The sequence below is a fragment of the Musca autumnalis genome, unplaced genomic scaffold (genome assembly GCF_047663935.1).
Source record: "Musca autumnalis isolate F117 unplaced genomic scaffold, ASM4766393v1 scaffold_3, whole genome shotgun sequence".
Lineage (NCBI taxonomy): Eukaryota > Metazoa > Arthropoda > Insecta > Diptera > Muscidae > Musca > Musca autumnalis.
Window position 1 is genome coordinate 241724749 of NW_027411866.1, and position 19803 is coordinate 241744551.

General features: G+C 31.0%; 1 protein-coding gene across 4 annotated transcripts in view; it reads left to right on the forward strand.

The window, feature by feature from the left end:
* The window catches only part of SmydA-8 (SET and MYND domain containing, arthropod-specific, member 8), a 94518-nt gene that overhangs the window by 53236 nt on the left and 21479 nt on the right, over positions 1 to 19803 (forward strand). Inside the window, exon 1 of one of the 4 annotated variants that reach the window (XM_073977544.1) lies at positions 7619 to 8835. The exons of the other annotated variants lie outside the window; for them this stretch is intronic. Within the exon in view, the coding sequence (XP_073833645.1) occupies positions 7963 to 8835 (873 nt within the window). The 5' untranslated portion in view covers positions 7619 to 7962. Of the gene's footprint in view, positions 1 to 7618; positions 8836 to 19803 lie in introns of those variants that run through there. 4 annotated transcript variants of the gene reach the window in all.

Genomic DNA, 19803 nt, shown 5'->3' on the forward strand with positions numbered 1-19803 from the left:
AACTGACACGAACATCCGCTCTGTTACACCTGTAGTATTGTTGTTCAAAATCTACCTTCATATGGCATTTGTACCATTCCAAATGTGTAATTTATTTTTAATTGATTTTAAGTCTTGACACAAACCACAAAAGCAGAAAACAAAATTTCCATTTGGCGGGAAAATCTCAACAAAATTGCCGAGATCCGAACAAGATGAAAAGCAAGGGTTCTTTGGCGTTCAGACAAACAAATATGCCGAATATATTATCAGGTCTTGAATGACGGAGACAATAAATAACATGCCAGTTGTTCAGAGAGCGAGTGACCATGTCGATTCAATAGCTATGTATGTATGTATGTATGTTGGCTGACGTCTTCAAAGTATTCGAATATTTCGTAGAGGAAAAATCAAAAAATCATATAAAAAATTTGTCATTATTTGGTTTCTGCGCTCCGGTAGCTGTTGATGTCTGTTTGGTTTTAAACAACAACAACAAAGCCACACACAAATTTATTTATTCATGTATTTTGTTGTTGTGATATTGTTGTTGTTGAATTTTTGTCATCCAATTATTTTGTTGGTTTTTTTATTCTTCTTGTTGTGTGGTAATTTTCATTTTTTTCTCTGGCCTTTCACGCGTAATTTTCTGCACTTTTAAGCTTAAGCATATTTTCAAACATTGGTGAGCGTAGATATGTTCGACCATGTGTGTGTGCGCGGTTGAGTGTGTTCTGCTGTGTCCATCTTTATGAGGAAAATATTGCGACACATACAGGCACTGGTCAGGGTAGTGGGATTGGTTTTTTAAATATTTTTCACAAAAAGTGGATTTTTCTTTTTTATATGTATATTAATTTTCATATTTTTAAAGTTGAAATTTTCAAATATTTTTAAAATATTTTAATTTGTAAATAATTTAAAACATTTTGTTTTCAAATAATTTTATCAATATTAGTTTTTAATAAATTTTTTAATTTTCTAATAATTTGTTTTTTGAAATTTTGAATTTTCCGACATTTTGTAAATAACTGAAATTGTCAAATACTTATTTTGAAAATAAGAATTTCCAAATAATTAGAACAAATGAATTCCCAAATATTAAAAAATTTAATATTTAAATGTTTTGTTAAAAAACGAATATTTAAATATTTTATAAAAGTTTGGATCTTAAAACAGTTTTTAAAAAAACTAATTTCCAGATACTGTACAAAATTTTCAACTTTCAAATATATTAAAAAAAAATAATTTTTAAAATATTTTTTTTTTAAATTTGAATTTTTTGCAATATTAGAATTTTACATTTAAATAACTAAGAAATGCATGTTCTAATAATAATATTAAAAACAAATTTAATATTTGTGAAATTTTTAATTTTTAAATTATTTATTTATTGAAAGTTTTAATTGTGAAATATTTTTTAGAACATCGAATTGACAAATATTTTAAAAAATGTTAATTTTCAATTATTCGTATCATTTTTAATTTTTAAGCATTTGTATATTGTTAAAATTCGAATTTTTTTAAAGATTAGAATTTCCAATTATTTTTTTGAAGGAATTCTAATTTTTTTTTAGATTTTGTTAAACATGCTTTTTTAGTTATTTTATGAATGTTTGGATTTTTAAAGAATTAAAAAAAAATATTTTAAATATTACTAACAAATTTCAATTTTAATTTCTAATTTTCATATATATATTTTTTTAAATTAATTTTTTATGAATGTTTGGATTTTTAAAGAATTAAAAAAAAATATATTTTAAATATTACTAACAAATTTCAATTTTAATTTCTAATTTTCATATATATATTTTTTTAATTAATTTTCGAATATTTTTTTTCTTGAAATATTTGATGATTTTTTCAAAAGAATTTGACTTTTAAAGTTTCACAAAAATAAATAAAATTGCAAATATTGTGTGTTCTGAGGTGTCCATCTTTATGAGGAATATATTGTACACATACAGACACTTTAATGTTTTAAATATGTTTCACAAAATGTGAATTTTTTGAACATTTTTCAATTTTTATTTTTCATTTAAATATTTAAATTTTCAAATATTTTTTATAATATTTTAATTTTAGAATACTTAAGTAGTTTAATGATCAAATAATTTTAAACAAATTTATTGTTATTTTTTTTAAATATTTTGCAAAAAAAAAAATGAATTTTGAAAATTTTAATTTTCACATATTTTTTAAATATTTGAATTTTCAAAAAATGGTAAAAATTGTGTTTTTACAATTTTTAAAAATAACAATTAAAATTTAAAATTTGACGAATTTGTAAAAATTTTAATACTGGTTTAGAATATTCGAATTTTCAAATTTGAATATTTTTTTAAAACTTTGGATTTTCAAAAAATTAAAAAAACATTTATATCAAATATTTTGTTAAAAATTTGAATTTACAATATTATGGTATAAAAAAAAATTTTAATATTTTGTATAAATTTGAATTTTCAAATAGCTTTTAATAAAATATAATTTTAGATTTTTCAAATTAAAGTTTGAACTTTCAATTTAAAGTGTGAACTTTCGAATATTTTTTAAAATAATACATTTTCATGTACTTAAAAAATTTAATTGAATTACAAAAAGAATTTTTAGAAAAGTGTTTTTAAAATATTGTTTCAAATATTTTTCAGAAAAAAATAATTATCAAATATGGTCTTTAATTTGAATTTACTAGTTTTAGAAAACCTCGAATATTTGTTTAAATTTTTTAAATTTTAAAAATGTTGAATTTTGAAAAAAATTTCAAGAAAAGTAAGTTATTTTAATTTTCAAATATTTGGTATAAATTTGAATTTTAAAATAAATGGTAAATGTTTTAATTTTCATATAATTGGTCAATTATTTTCAAATATTTCTTAATAGATTTTCCATTTTTCCAACTATTGAATAAAATTTTTTTTAATAAGAATTATATTTTGTATAAATATAAATTTGTGAATATTTTTGAAAATAATTGATTTTGAAACAAAAATGAAAATTTCAAATATGTTTAAACATTTAAAATACATGTACCTCAAAAGCGTTGCATTTTGGAAAAAATCAAGTAAGCAAAGGCTATAGTCGGACGGGGCCGACCATGTAATACCCTACACCACTACCCCTGGGAATTAGATTTCAACAAATCAAAATTCCTTTATGGAACAAATTCTCTCCTCTCATATCAATGAGTGCACCCCGATTCATATTGGTTCAATGATATGGGACCTACACTTTATGGCCGAGTACGAACGGCGTGTTTGTGAAGTTTTTTTTTTTTGAACATCAGGTTTCTTTTTGGAGTACAAATATCCCAGTTACAATGAAACTCCTCCAATTTATTAAACACTACAAATGCTGTGAAATTATTGAAGATCTATCGTCCAAAAATTGTGCGCTTCTGCCATGCTTTTCATGGTGATATCATTGTGATACAAACTTATATAGAGTGAAAGACAAAAAATTTAGTTTCCATGAAGCCAAGGTTTGCACTATTATAATACGCGAACTATTGTAATTTATCAGTAACTATGACTATTGCTTGATGACCGCGTAAATGAATAAGAATAGGTAAAACACGTCGGGTATTTCAAAAAACCAATAATAGGATTTAAGTACGATTGCCCATAATTTGATATGTATATTGACTATGTAGTCCACACCGCATCACAGTAATTTACTGCTAAAGCCAACATTTAGTGCAATATTTTTTCTAAAAAACCTATTTTTTGGGTAGAGTATTTACAATATTCTTTTGAGTGTGCTGGTACCCCGCGATATTTTAGTTCCGGATCATATAAGTCAATCATAGAGTGAAAATCCATCCACTAGAACAGCGGAAACGCCTACTGCAAAAATTAAAAAAAAAATGCGAAAAATGTTTTTGAAATTTTTGCAGATTAGAGTTGTAAAAAGTTTAGCTGTATCCGATTTATCCCAAAAATTGGTTGTGAGTGTACATCCACCAAAATTAGTACTTCAAAAAAACTTTAACGGTAGCGACATTGACAAAAAGGTGGCGCAGCGACCCCATGCTGCAATATATGTATAAAAAGTCCAAGTGGACAATTAATACGCTATGGCTTCACGTAATTTGCAATGATGCAAAAACTGGACTTCTGTCATGATGGGGACAATTTGTAGCATGCGAGGAAAATGTGGTTCTCTACACAAAACACATTATATATTAAGCAGTAGGCCCTTTATCTAGCAGACAAGTGATTGCAATTTACCTCAGGAGGAAGATCAGTAGTTCTATTTCCATATGTAGTCTACTTTGCCGGCATATGCCCTCCAGGAAATAAAATATAGGCCAAAAATATTTTTTTTTGTATTTTTTATACAAAGGTAATGGTCCATTTCACCCGCTAAATAATATCAGATCATCATCCAAAATTGTAAGCATCTTCTTCTACCTAAACTGTTACCTCGTGCAAAATTTCGTGATTATTGAGCTATAATTGCGAACTCTAGCGTGTTTATAATAACACTACAAACAAATAACAGGGTTTATTAGGCTGTATCTCTGTTATCTTATCATGTAAACCAACACAATTGAAATCAATGGAAAGGTCAAGCGTTCCTCTTCCAAGTATAGCTTACTTGCCCGGAATATCTCTTCCAGGAAAAATATTATAATATTATATTAAAAATTTTCACAATTTTCACACAAAAGTTGTGGTCCATTTAACCCTCTAAATATTATGTGATCGCCATCTCAAATTGCATGCTTCTTCTTTGTCATATACTCTTACCTTATTTAAAATTTCAATGCGATCGGACTATTATTGCGACCTACAGAGCAGCTACAAAATCGGATAAAAATTATGTTTTTGGTCCATTTCATCCGCTAAACATTTCACGATCATCACCAATTAAAATAGCGATCTATTCTGATGTGAAACCGACCTCCATACCAAATTTCGTGACGATCGGTCCATAATTGCGGCCTGGAGTTTGATTACAATTTATAATGGACAGACGGACAGACGGACACACGGACGGACGGACACACATCTCAAAATCGCTTTATCTCGCCGAGATATGAAGATTGGTATACCACATTGGGGGTCTCCGACGAATATTTCGCGGTGTTAGATGCATTTTTACCAAAACAAACTTATAATACCCTTTCCACATTGTGGTGTAGGGTATAAAAACAGAAAAATATTTCAATGAAATTCAATTTTTATTCACATATTTGAATGTTCAAATAATATTTGGCAAAAATATAAAACATAAAAAGTCAAATCCCTTTATAAAAAATATTTTTGTTGTAATTTCTCCAACAACTTAAAGAACATTTTTGAAAATAATTGATTTTTTAAATATATTTTAAAAAATCTCAATCTCAGAATGTTAAATATGTATCTCAAAAAAATTTAATTTTCGGAAAATATATTTCAATGAAATTCAATTTTTTTAATTCAAACTTGTTAAACTTGAATATCCCTTAATACTTTTGTTATGACATAATATTTTTAAAGGTAGAATTTAAAAAAAAATTCTTAACATTTTATAATTAAGTTTAATTTTTGAATGTTAAAATATTTGGTAAAAATCTGAATTTTCAAATTGTTAATCGAATATTGTTTAAAATATTGGAATATTCAAACTTGTATATTTTTTTTTAAATCTTTGAATTTTCAAACAATTATAACTGAATTTCCAAATAATTTAAAAAAAATGAATTTTCAAATATTTTGATAAAAAATAATTTTTACATATTTAAAAATTTAATTTAAAAAATTTTAATATTCAAATATGGTTTTTTAAATTTCAATTTTCAAATATATTAAACATTTTTAAATTTTCAAATATATTTTAGACGCGAATTTTTTTAATACTTTTTAAAATAATGGAATTTTCATATATTTTTCAAAAACAAATTGAATATTCAAATATTTTTTAAAGTTTGAATTTCAAATGCTTTTTTAAAAAAATGTGAATTTTTTGAATATATCTGATTTTTTAAATATATTTTAAATAATCTCAAATATTTTTTAAAAATGTTAAATATGTATCTCAAGAAAATTTAATTTTCGGAAAATATATTTCAATGAAATTCAATTTTTTAATTCAAAATTTTTAAATTTGAATATCCCTTAATAATTTAATTTTCAAATATAATTTAGATTTGAATTTTTAAATACTTTTTAAAATAAGAGAATTTTCATATATTTTTTTAAAATTAAATTGAATATTCAAATATTTTTTTTAAAATTTCAATTTTAAATACTTTTTAAAAAATGTGATTTTTTGTACATAATTGATTTTTTAAATATATTTTAAAAAAAATCTCAAATATTTTTTTAAGAATGTTTAATATGTATCTCAAAAAAATTTAATTTTCGGAAAATATATTTCAATGAAATTAATTTTTTTAAATTTAAAATTTTTAAATTTGAATATCATTTATTACTTTTGAATTATGACAGACCTTTAAAAATAGGTAGAATTTTAAAAAATTAAATTCTTAACAATTTATAAATAACTGTAATTTTAAGATATTTGTCTAAAAGTAAATATTTTAAAATTCTCATATTTTTTTTAAATTTCAAGTTTTAATATTTTTAGATATTTGAATTTTAAAATTTGTTGTAATTATATTAATTTCTTTAAATTGAAATTTAAAAATTTGAATACATTATTTTTTTATATTTTGAGTAATGAGATGCGTTATAAAAAATGTTGCATCTTTTAATATTACAAAATGTTCATGTTTTTTTTAAAGTATTTAATTTTCAAATACTTTTGTAAAAATTCGAATTCCCAAATATTTTTTAATTTGAATTATTTTTTCTTAAAAAAATATTCTTTATATTTTAGAAAATAATTGTTTTTTCAAAAATATTTCTAAAAAAAGTATTTAAAAATTTTTAAAAAAATTAAAAAAATATTAATTTTATTTTTTTAGTTTGAATAGTTTTGTTGGTATCTGAGTTTTAAAATATTTTTTTTTAATTAGTTCTCAATATTTTATAAAAAGTTTAATTTTTAAATATTAATATTGATATAATCTAGCATAAATTTGAATTTTTTAAATATTTAATTTTCCAATATTTTGCAATAATTTTTTTAAATTGAAATTCAAAATTTTTTAAAAATTGTGAATTTTGATTGTTTTTAAGTCTAGAGTATTACCCCATGGCTTTGAATTTTGATTTTCAAAATATATTTAATTTTCGAATATCAAAATAATGATTTTTAAAGTCTTCTTTTAATGAATATAATTGTTTAATTGATTTTTATAAAAATTTACCATGCAAATATTAGAAAAATTGAACAAAATAATTGAAAAAATGTTGTAGTTTTTAAACAGTTTAAATATTAAAGTACCTTTTACGAATTTGATTTTTAAATACATATTTTTAACAATTTTAATTTCAAAATATTTTTGCATAATCGAATTTTTTTAACATTTGTTAAAATTTGTTAAAATTTTAATTTTCAAATAATTAACAACTTATTCACCACCAGACGTGCATTTTTAAGAATATGTTTTCGTCAAAGTTTCAATTTTACGAATAATTTTCTCTGCTCACAACCTTTAATTTCCAATTGTCCCAATTCCTAATACCCTTTCCCGATGCTGTGAAGAACTACAACAACACGCTAGTGCGGATGAAACCAGAGGCCAATTGTCGAAGAAAAATTTATGCCGCTTAGTTATCTGTTGCAACTCGGGTCGTGCGGTACACTCTTTAAAAGAGCAAAAACGAGAACGGTCAAAACAAAAAATCATAAAACGGCAAAATATATAAATTTTCAAACATTTCACACACACACTTACTCATACGCCGACTGGCAAACACACATCCGTACAAATGACCAGTACTAAATGTGTGTGAGATTTTTTATCCTCCAAACATATTGCCCATCAACAACGACAACGCTATTCGTGACCAAGTGAGTGAGTTTGCCATCCGGAGTTGTTGTCACTGGCGAAGTTTTAAGTAAAGCAACCATCCAGCCAGCTAGCCATCAACAATGGCGACACCAGCTGAATTGGCTCGCCTCGTTGACCTGCATTTGGCGGATTTACGTGACCCTGAGCCGAACTGGACAATAGGCCCATCACCAATGGCCGGACGTGGTGTATTTGCCACACGCGACATCCAACAAGGTGAGCTGATATTTCGCGAGCGTGCTCTTGTGGTGGGACCTACGGCACGCAAAGGCTCCATATTGAATACTTGTGTCTGTTGTCATAAATTATTGGCGGTCAAGGATTTTTTATGCAAAAACAAATGCACTCTACCAGTCTGTGATAAATGCAGTGATTCGGAGCAGCACCGTAACGAATGTGAGCTGTTTCAGCGATGGCAACCCAAAGATTTACAAAAGACAACAGATGAGGATGACTGTTGTCCCGTGAATGCCATGTCTTTGCGCATTCTAACCGCAGTAAGGGTCTTCTTCCTCCAGCCCGATCAACGTGCCTTGGTCCAGGCCATGCAGGCGAATGATGATAAATGTTATCGTGGTGAAATCATCAAAGCGGCTCAATGTTTTCGCAAGTTTCCCACCACCGATAAACCCTATATGGACAAGTTATTCCGGGTGGTAGGTGTACTCAATACGAATGCCTTTGAAGCACCCTGTCGGGTGGGAGATCATGAGATACTGCTGCGCGGTTTATTTCCCCTGACGGCAGTCATGAACCATGAATGCACTCCCAATGCCAGCCATTATTTTGATAATGGACGCATGGCTGTGGTACGTGCTGCACGTTTTATTCCCAAGGGTGGTGAGGTGACCACCACATATACGAAAATACTGTGGAGCAATTTGACCAGATGCATATTCCTGAAAATGACAAAAAATTTCATATGTGATTGTACACGCTGCAATGACAATACGGTAAGTTGATGGAGACTAGTCAGTCACTAGTGTGGAATGTTGGCAATGTTTGGTGGAAGGGGGAAGGGAAGAGGATTGGTTGCTTGGTTGGCTGTTCATTCACTAACTACGCATAAAACAGTGAAAGTGTATAATTAAATTAGCCATCGTGGTTTTGTGGTAATGCATCATTTTTATGGTTTCCCTGATGTCTGTAGCAGCAGACAAGGGGAAGGTTTTGCAAGGTTATGGTCGAGTGAATGTTGTTGATATTGAATTGTTCAATGGTGGTAATGAAATAATAATAATGATAGTAGGTGTGATACGTGAATTGATTACATTGCCTTAATGATTGTTAATATTTATCTTATTAATTTGACTGAAGTTCTAGCCTCAATGGACGTGTACAAGATAAAGGCATTAATTACATTAAAGGTATCAAATTATGAAAATGAAATAAAAACGCTTATATTTATGGTCTTTGTATCCACGTTTTTGGTCCGTTCACTCTTGGAAAAATATTTTTTGAAATAATTAACTTTTGTGTTAAAACCAACTTAAGTGCTGTGATTTTTGAAATATTTGTTATGATTTGGAGAACCTGAAAATATTTTCTTTACCCAGATTTGTTGGTCTAAAAATTGTTATTCTAAAAATGGTATTAGTATCAGATTAAAGAAGAACAACAATAAAACAAGTAAAAACTAATCAGTCAGTCTTTATGACAAACAGATAAATACCCCAAGCCTATGACCGTACAAACAAACAATAACCGGGTTGATGAACCTAAATATAGATCCGTACAAACAAGTCCGTAATTTTAAATAACATTTTCGTGACAAAACATGTTTTGTAAGTTCCAGTGTACATTTTTTGGTGTCTGTCGGGCAGTATTATATAAAATTGGCCCTGATTATTCCACTGATAGATCCACATGATTTAAATGACACGATTAAACGATTTTGGAACTTTCGAGCCATTATCGAAGAAAGCATGGAGAATAAACTTATAGCGTTGCAATAAAACTACAAAGACTACCCGCAGTAAAAATCTGTACTGGAGTGACGGCCCAAGTTATTGGCATATTTCGGGGCTTATAACGATAAAATAGTATACAGTTGTAATAACGATCCCAGTCATAGTTAAACACGATTTTAAAAATTATATTAAAATAGAGTTTCGGATTTGAAGTCGGAATCGTAGATGTTGAAAAAAGCTTGACTCCAGAAAAAAGTTGTTTCACATATGTATGTATATCAAATAAATGTTCCTGCATTTGTTTGGTTTCTCCGTGTAAACCTTATTAAGGTGTATATCAATCTAATTTAGCATTTCTGTTTTTTAGCAAGTGGAAAACCTGCATGCGGATATTTTATCAAATGGCTCCAAGTATGTATCGATATCTCCAGATATACCCGTTCAGTCGTGCAAAATTAGCCTCATCGAAATAATGATTTTAGACCTCAAGTATGTTTGGACGGAATCCGTTTCAGACAATATAGAGTTGATTTAGTCACGTCCGTCCGATACCTCTCGAACGGATCAATTTGGCTTTCGTAATATTTTGTCCAAACTTAGTTTAAGTAACCCTCGAACTTACTTTAAGTTCGAATATAAGGTCCACAACTTCCAGTACTTCCCACAATATTTAAAAAGGTCAAACAATTTGGTCCAAACTTTTTATCTCCTAATATTTTGTTCAAATTTAGTTTAACTTCTAAAAGTATCCATATCTCCTTAGGGTACCGCCCCCACAAAAGTTGAACATTTGTGTCTAAGTGTAGTTGAGGGTCTGTTCGAAGATCCTTTGGAAATGTATACCGTTGCTGTTCGTTGTGGTCCTGTTAACAGCGATATTATGTTTTCCGTGGACAAATCCATACTTCCTAGCATACTGGTCAAAAAGTTATACGATGGCCCACTGAAATGAATAGTGGGCGCGAAATCTATCAAAAAAAGGTGTGACTCCCAAAATAAGATACCCTTCAATAATGGACTATGTCGGTCGATTCCTTCTCCGCAACACTTTTGAACTTTAATCCTAATCCACATTTTTGCCTGCAAGTTCAAAGGACCAAACAGGGCCGTAAATACATTCGATCTGTCCGTAGATGAAAGTTTGAATTAACATAGGCTAAGGGTATATCTCTGTCGACAAAGCCGACTGATACTTTTTTACTTGTATTTAATTTCAATTTTCAGTAGAATTTTCGAATCGAAGTGACCATAATTAAGCATTTTTAATAAAAATATCATTTACATATCCCTCATGGAATGATATTTCCAGATTTCTCAATAATTCATGATCGACCTCGACGAATTTTTACCAAATGAATACCAAATTTCAATAACTACAGTGCAAAAACCTCAACATATGTTAAATCAAGATATACCGTCGTATCATGGTAGAACAAATACAAGGTAAAGTTAATACTACAACAAATACAACTCGAACAACAACCACAAAGGAATTTGTTTTTGTTTGTAACGTTACTGCCAGTTGTATTTGTAAACAAAACAAGGAAATGTCTATAAATTATTGGAATTTAAAAAACTAATAATTTTTAACATTTGGTTCAATATTTGGAAAACATGAATGAAAATTCGTTACATTTTCAATTTTTATGTTTCCACATCATCCCACTAAATGCATAAATTCTCGCAGAAAGTAGAATTCTTGCAGAAAAGTTTGGGGTCGCTGGAAATTCATAGAAAAAGGAGAAGCTGTTTCAATGTTTTGTTTTAGAAATCAAAGAAGCACATGTTTATTAGGGCTTTATTTTTTTAAATTTTAACAAAATACCTCACATATTAACAAACGTTGTATCGCCTCTACAAGCGGGGATTTACTGCGCGGCTTATCGTTCGAACTTGGAGGAGGTTACATATCATTGATATGAAGAAGTCTTTCTGGGAAATGTTTTTTTTCCGAATGATATATTTTTTTCTCAAAAAATATATGTCCCTAATGTACATCGAAATAGAAATAAATGTATAAAATGTCATATGAAATTTGACACTAACGTTACAACCCAGTTCAGTCAGCTGTGTATTGCTGCTACCTTTTCTTATTCTACCATGCCGTCGTATGGGGAATATACCCAAACATGAACCTACATTCATATATTCTGCGTGTAGGTTTGCTCTCATTGATATCGCTCACAAAGCTTAATTTTGGTGGAGAGAAGCAATATTCTGAAAGTCCCTACACACAGAAAAAAATGGCCTCTCTAACATATGCCCAAACATATATTTGTTTGCAAGCAGTCCCAAACATAACATATGTTTGGGTTCTGCAAACAAATTATATGTTTGGATGCAAATACAAAACCAAAAGCCACAAAAAAAAAAACAAACACATGCACCAGCGGGAGCCTTTTGAGGGCAAGGGAGTTAATGCGAAACACATTGAAATGTATGCTCACTTGCTCCCAGCAAGCGCTCACTGGCTATTTCTGACATACATATATACACATTTATAAATGGTGGTGTTTTTTTATTGAAGGGCATAGAAAAAAGCCAAAACAGCAAAGACACATAGGTACATACAAAATTCCAAAGAAATACATAACACACTTTAATAAAAGTCCATATTTACATTAGGCAATTTTCCTTGTCAGTTTGAACGACAGAGAGGTGAGGTACATATGTGGTAACCCTTTGACTCTCAACACCCTCTCTCACCGACAAACTGACAATTGCCGCAAGGAAAGTTGCCGAATGTAAATATGGACAAAGAAAAACTGAATGAAATAACTTATAAAAAGTCGCACTTTTAAAAAGAAAAAAATATATAGGAACATCGTTGAACGACGCTTCTTCTTAGTTGTGTAATAAAACACATTTTCTTTAAAGTTGAAATCATCAGCGGGAAATCGGCATCTGGAATCAAATGATTATATAATGTAATAAATAGGTACATCCATATTCCAAATATACATATGTATGTATGTATGTATGTATGTATGTATGTATGTATATGAAAAATGTATTGATGTAATTACCAATATTAAATGCTTCCTTGTCCAATAAAATATTTCCATTCACCTTTTTGATTCAATTATAAAATGTATTGGACATTTAATTTACTAAAAAGCACAATTTGTTTAAGAAAAGACAAAACACTGATTTATTCACTCACTTTACCGTCTTTACATGACGATGTTCTCTAGAACACTGATGAAAAAGGACCAACATAATTAATACCACACAACAACATAGCACGAAACACACGTGTTTTACGCATACACATCACAAAACGTCTGCGTCTCCTATTACACCAAGCACACAGGTCTTTGACGAAAATCTTCTCCACCCATAAAAAATATGTTCTAACATAAAAAATATGTGGGTACCCAAACATATAAAACTGAGATATGTTACAAAATGTTGCCAACTTATATTTGTTTGGACAAAAACAAATTATGTTTGGATCCAAACATATATTTGTTTGCAATCAGTCCCAAACAACTATTTGTTTGGATCCAAACATATTTCTAACATATATGTTTCTGTGTGTATGACACCATGTGTATGACACGGATCTGCCGATTCGGACCAAAATTTTTCCAAACTTAGTTTAAGTGCAAAGATAAGCCATATGGGTAAACTCCTCAAAAATGTTCGGAAAAAAATGTGCGCACGATAACTCTTGAAGGGAGTGACCTATTTGGTCCATACTTTACACACCCTAATATATCTACCAGACATAGATCAGATTCGAACATGGAATATATTTATCCACTCCTTCGGGTACTTTCCACACAAAATTTCGGATAAGTTCACTTTAAGACCTGACCTCTCGGATAACTTTGATTTCTGTTGAAGCAACTTGCATTCGCTGTCTTAATTACGACGGTAAAAGTTTTTTTAGGGGCAAGTCCATACTTCTTGGGAAAACAGCCCGGAAGGTGTAAAAATCCCCTATAGCACCATATGCAGTAGCTGGAGAGCACAATAACTCTCGAACTGATCAACCGGTTTAGTCCAAAATTTGGCCTTCGTCATATTTTGTCCAAACTTACTTTGAGTTCGAATATGGGCAATACCGTAATTCTAATACTTCCCCCAATATTTAAAAAGCACGGTGCTCTTGAATCAAATTTTAATGAAGGTGCTTACACCTAGGAAGTTTTTTTTCAGATTCTGAAACTACATGTTCATAGAGGAAAAAAAAACACCTTTAAAATAAATCGCGATTCAAGTTGACATTTTTAAGGGTTTTTAGGTTTTCACGATTTTGCTTGGAAACCACAAGTCCTATGGAAATGAGACTAAAGCTATGAGCTATGAAGCTATGAAAATTCTCTATCTTCGTAGTTTTTACAGTTGTTGAGATATAAAAGTTCACATTAGGACAATGGATTGACTGTATCGCCTCCTTATAAAACAATGTTATACACAGTGTACCTTAACAAACTTGAAATGAAAACCGCTTACACCAGGGATGTTTTTTTTCGGATTTTGAAAGAGCTATGTTTATAGATGAAAAAATAAAAAAAACAGAGAAAATCGCTGGGGGGATTTTTAAATAAATCGCGATCAAAGTTCACATTTTTAGTTTTTTTTTTTGTTTTCACGATTTTGCTTGGAAACAGCAAGTCCTATTGGAATGGGACTAAAGAAAATGTTTCAGCAGTGAAAATTCTGTACAAGACTGGCTGATTGGTATTTTCCTAGATTTTACCATTTTTGAAATATAGAGGTTCAGATTAAACTTTCAGATTTTTTCATAGGTCTTCAGGATTTGGCTTGAAAACTGCAAATCTTTTGGAAAGGGACTAAAGAATATATTATATAATATAATTTTTCCACAAACATCCCAGATGGGACAAGGGAGACTTTTCTCATATCAATGAGTGCACCCCGATTCATATGACACCACTTGTAAAGAAGTTTTTTGATTTTTCTCATCTATGAACATTGTAGTTTCAGAATCAGCAAAAACTTCCCAGGTGTAAGCACCTTCCATTTAAACTTGATTCAAGTGCACGGTGAAAGGTCACTAAAATGGTATGCACTCTCTTGAACGGGGCAACCAAGTTGGTCCAAACTTTGAATCTCCTAATATGTTGTTCTCCTTAGGGTACTGCACCCACAAAAGTTAAATATTTGTGTCTAAGTGTAGTTTAGGTTCTGTTCGAAGATCCTTGGGAAATGTATACCGCTACTGTTCGTAGTGGTCCTGTTTACAGCGATAGTATATTTTCCGTGGAAAAGTCCATGCTTCCAGGCATACTGGTCCAAAAGTTATACGATGACCCACTGATATGAATAGTGGGTGCGAAATCTATCGAAATCTATCCCACAATAAGATCCACTTCTATAATGGACTATGTAGGTCCATATATTCAAGTATCTCTTCCGCAACACTTTTGAACTTTGATCCTAATCCACATTGTCGGCAAATTAAAATGTCCAAAATGGGTCACAAAATTCTGAAAAGACCTCAAATACATGCGATCTGTCCTTAGATGAATGTTTCAATTCACATAGGCAGAGGGTATATCTCTGTCGGCAAAGCTGACTGATACTTTTTTTTACTTATTTTAACACCATTTGTTTTTTAAATTTTTTGGCTATCTATGTAGCCAAGACGACCCACCTGTCTCTTATTAAATAATGCAAATATGTTCCCACAACAACCCCGAAGGAACAAGGCTGATTTCGCAATCATATACATAAATAAATTCCGCGGAAAACTAGTGACCAGGCGAAGTGGTGTACGGTATCACATGGTCGGCCCCGATCGACTAGAGCCCTCTTTTATTTGTTGCTTATATTTTCTGTACCAAATTCTTCGTTTTCGAAGTAGCGTTAATAACATTATTAGTGAATAAATTGAAAATAGTCTTTCTTCAATATTGTGGTGCAAAAGCAATTTTGTTCAGTATTGTATGTTTTGGTTCAGTCTTTCTAATGTGCAACGGTTTCTGATTGGTTATTTGTAAACTAATTCAGTTTTGCTTTTATTTTCTGAAATTTTACCTAGTAGGGCGAAAATCATTTTATTTTTAATTTTTATTAATTTTCTCGTTCAGAGTAGAACTTAATGAGCGTTGATTTTTGCAAGTGAAAAGGGAAAGTCGACGATTTGAACCCACACAACCACGAACTTATATGAATAGTTTCGCTGTTCGTTTTGCAGCTCATCCGACATGTCGGCTATGAGTATGTCTTCTCTGTCATCGAACTTTCTTCTTTCTTTCTTTGTTGTTGCAAAAAAGTTAAGAAATAAAAAACTATTCCTTATTTTTGTATAGGCAAGAGATCTAGGATAAATATGATTGGTCATAAAGAAGAATTCCCAAAAATACTTTAAAGATCAGATCATGCAAAATCACTATCACGTCCTATACATAGTAGTTCCTTATTAATTGTAAAGTAACTCAGTTTAATTTAAATTTTAAGAACAACAAGTTTTTTAAGTGTATTTCTCCATTGCAGAGACTGTGTCTGCTCCAGAACCTTTATTGAAAAAAAAATTAGTAATGATTAGATTCTTGAAGTTCTGGAACAGATAAACTATATCATAAGAAATCAATGAGTAAGAGCTTATTTATTTTAAGTTTGGCAAAAATAATTAAACGAGTCTTTTGAGTTTACAGACTAATAAGTAACTTCAAACCATGCGCTTCTTTTTAAGTGAGGAAGTCAAAATTCAATAGTCAAAATTGTAGCAAATAAGCAATATGTAGAGTATGTGTTGCCAATACAAAATATTTTTTTTTTACAAAGAAGACTTCATAAGAAAAAACATAAAAATATTCCTTTTTAAGTCTGTCAAAACAATTCCCTCTAATTTACTCTTACTCTTCTGTAGTGTAGTGTATAACATGTTGAATTTCCATCGAGCTGAAAAGAAAATTGAATTCATTTAAATCAACATAGTGAATACTCCACTCAAACAATCAAAAATAAAACACTTAAAGAAACTCTGCCACAACATGTCAGAATGGTCACAAACGAAAACTAATGTAGGACAAACGAAATTGATTGACACCATTGATTGTCGGTTAGATTTGCTTGTCGTTTGGATTTTTTGTTTATTCTAAAAATATGTATTTGGAAATATAAGAGGGAATACTTTTGAAGTCAAAATTGATTTGATTTTTTGTTAAACAAAACTAATTTAAATTACCCCCAAGTGACTTCAAAGCGTGATTTTTTTAAACAAATGTTTAACAGAAATTATGTTTTTGCTCTCACTACAATAGGGAGGAGGTAGCATTTGTTAGTAATTTCGTTTGTTACACCTCGTTGTTGTGAGATACTGCAACTGACACCAAGCATTGAGCCGTTACTATGAATAAGTACTGAAAAATCGTTTTTAGTTTAAAAACAGTTAAATTGAAAGCAAGCAAATCAGATTCGCTTAGCAAAACTAACTGCAACCTATGAATGGACTAAAAAGAATGGACCTAAATGCGCTGTAAACAGATCCCTGTTTTTATACCCTAAACTATAATATAGAGGGTATAATTGAAGTTTTCATTCCGTTGGTAACCGTCGAAATATTCGTAGGAGACCCTACTAAGTATATCAGGAAAAATTACCAAAATCGTCTTTTCCATTTCAAAGAAATCAAAAAAAAAAAAAATAATTACTACATCAATGATTTTTGGTAGATAGATTAAGAAAAAAAAAACGTCATTCCAAATCTGTTTTCGTGCGCTCAAATTTTTCCGAACATTTTTGAACTTTTGTGGGGGAGCTACCTGAAGGAGTGGACCGATATGGCTTATCTTCGAACATAAATTAAGTTTGAACAAAATATTACGAAGGCCAAATTTTGGACCGAATCGGCAGATCTGTTCGAGAGTTATCTTGCGCTCCAACCACTTCACACGGTGTTATAGGGATTTTTTGTAACTTTTAGGCTATTTTCTCAGGTAGTATGGACTTGCCCCTGATGAAACTTGTACCGCCGTATGGGGGACAGTGAATACAAGTTGTTGCAACAAAAATCAAAACGATTCGAGAGCAGGTCCTAATCTGAACTTATCCGAAATTTGGTGTGGGAGGTACCTGAAGGAGTGGACCGATTGAGTCCATATTGGAAACTCATCTAAGTCTAGTAGAAATTACACGATGTGCAAAGTATGAATCAAATCGGTTACTTCCTTCAAGAGTTATCTTGGGCACAAATTTTATGAACATTTTCGAACTTTTGTGGGGGAGGTACCGGAAGGAGTGGACCGATATAACCCATCTTCGAACTTAAACTAAGTTTGGACAAAATATTGCGAAAGCCAAATTTTGAACCGAATCGGTTGATCAGATCGAGAGTTATTGTGCGCTCCAGCCATCCACACAGACAGACGGACGGACATGGCTAAATCAACTCCAAATTGTCATACCTCTCGATTTTCAGTTTTTTCAAGATTTTAGTTTCAATATCCCAAGGAAATGGCTGAAATTTGGTATTTTGTCTTCGTTGCGGGTATAAAACTTTCCACCTGAAATTTGTCGGTAGTGATCCACGTCTTTATATCCCCTCACAGATCGGTACCACCAGATATGCGGTATAAGGTTACGACATCAATATCCCACAGAAATGGCTAAAATTAGGTCTTTAATCCTCGTTCGGGGAACAAACCTTTCCACCTAAAATATGTCGGTATAGGTCGACGTCTTCTTATAGCCCCCATAGAACGGCCTCAATATCCCACCGAGATGGCTGAAATTTGTTGTTATGCATTCGTTGATGGAAAACATTGTTCACCTGAAATTTGTCGGTATAGGTCCACTTCTATATATACCCCCATAGAACAGTTCCTCTCGATTTTCGGTATTTTGAAGGATGTGGCCTCAATATCACTCCGAAATGGTTAAAATTTGGTATTTAGTCTTCGTCGGGGATATACAAATTTCCATTTGAAATTTGTTGGTATAGGTCCACGCCTTCATAGAACCCTCATAGAACGGTACCTTCCGATTTTCGGTATTTTTAAGGTTTTAGCCTCAATATACCCCCGATAGGGCTGAAATTTGGTATTTAGTCATTAGTTGGGGACATAAAATATACCACCTGACATTTTTTGATATAGGTCCACGTCTTCATATAGTCTCCATAGAACGGTAACTTCGCTTTTTCGGAATTTTGAAAGTTGTGGCCTCAACATTCCACCGAAATGGCTAAAATTTGGTAAAATTTGGGTGGGATATTGAGTCCACAACCTTCAAAATACCGAAAATCGGAAGGTACCGGCCTATGGGAACTATATGAAAATGTGGACCTATCTATGTGAAATTTGTCGGTATAGGCCCACGTCTTCATATAGCCCCCTTTAGAAGGTACCTCCCGATTTTCGGAATTTTCAAGGTTTTAGCCTCAATATTCCACCGAAATGGATAACATTTGGTATTAAGTCTTCGTTGGGGACATAAAACATACCATAGGTCCACGTCTTCATACAGCCCACAAAGAACGGTACCTTTCTATTTTCGGCATTTTGAAGGTTGTGGCCTCTATATCCCACCGAAATGTCTAAAATTTTGTATTTAGTCTTCGTTCGGGTAATAAACCCTTCCAATTGAAATTATCGGTATAAGTCTACTTCTTCATATAGTCCCCATAGAACGATACCTCCCGATTTTCGGTATTTTGAAGGTTGTGGCCTTAATATGCCACCGAAATGGCTGTAATTTCGTATTAAGTGTTCGTTAGGGGTATAAAACTTTCCGCCTGAAATATATCGGAATAGGTCCACGCCTTTGTATATCCCCCAAAGAACGGTACCTCCCGATTTTCGGTATTTTCAAGGTTTTGGCCTCAATATCCCACCTCAATGAATAAACCTTTGATTCTAAAATTTGTCTGTATAGTTCCACTTCTTTATATAGCCCCCATAGAACGGTACCTTCGGATTTTCGGAATTTTGAAGGTTGTGGCTTCAACATTTCACCGAAATGGCTGAAATTTGGTATTCAGTCTTCGTTGCGGATATACAACTTTCCATGTAAAATTTGTCTTTATATAGCCCGCTT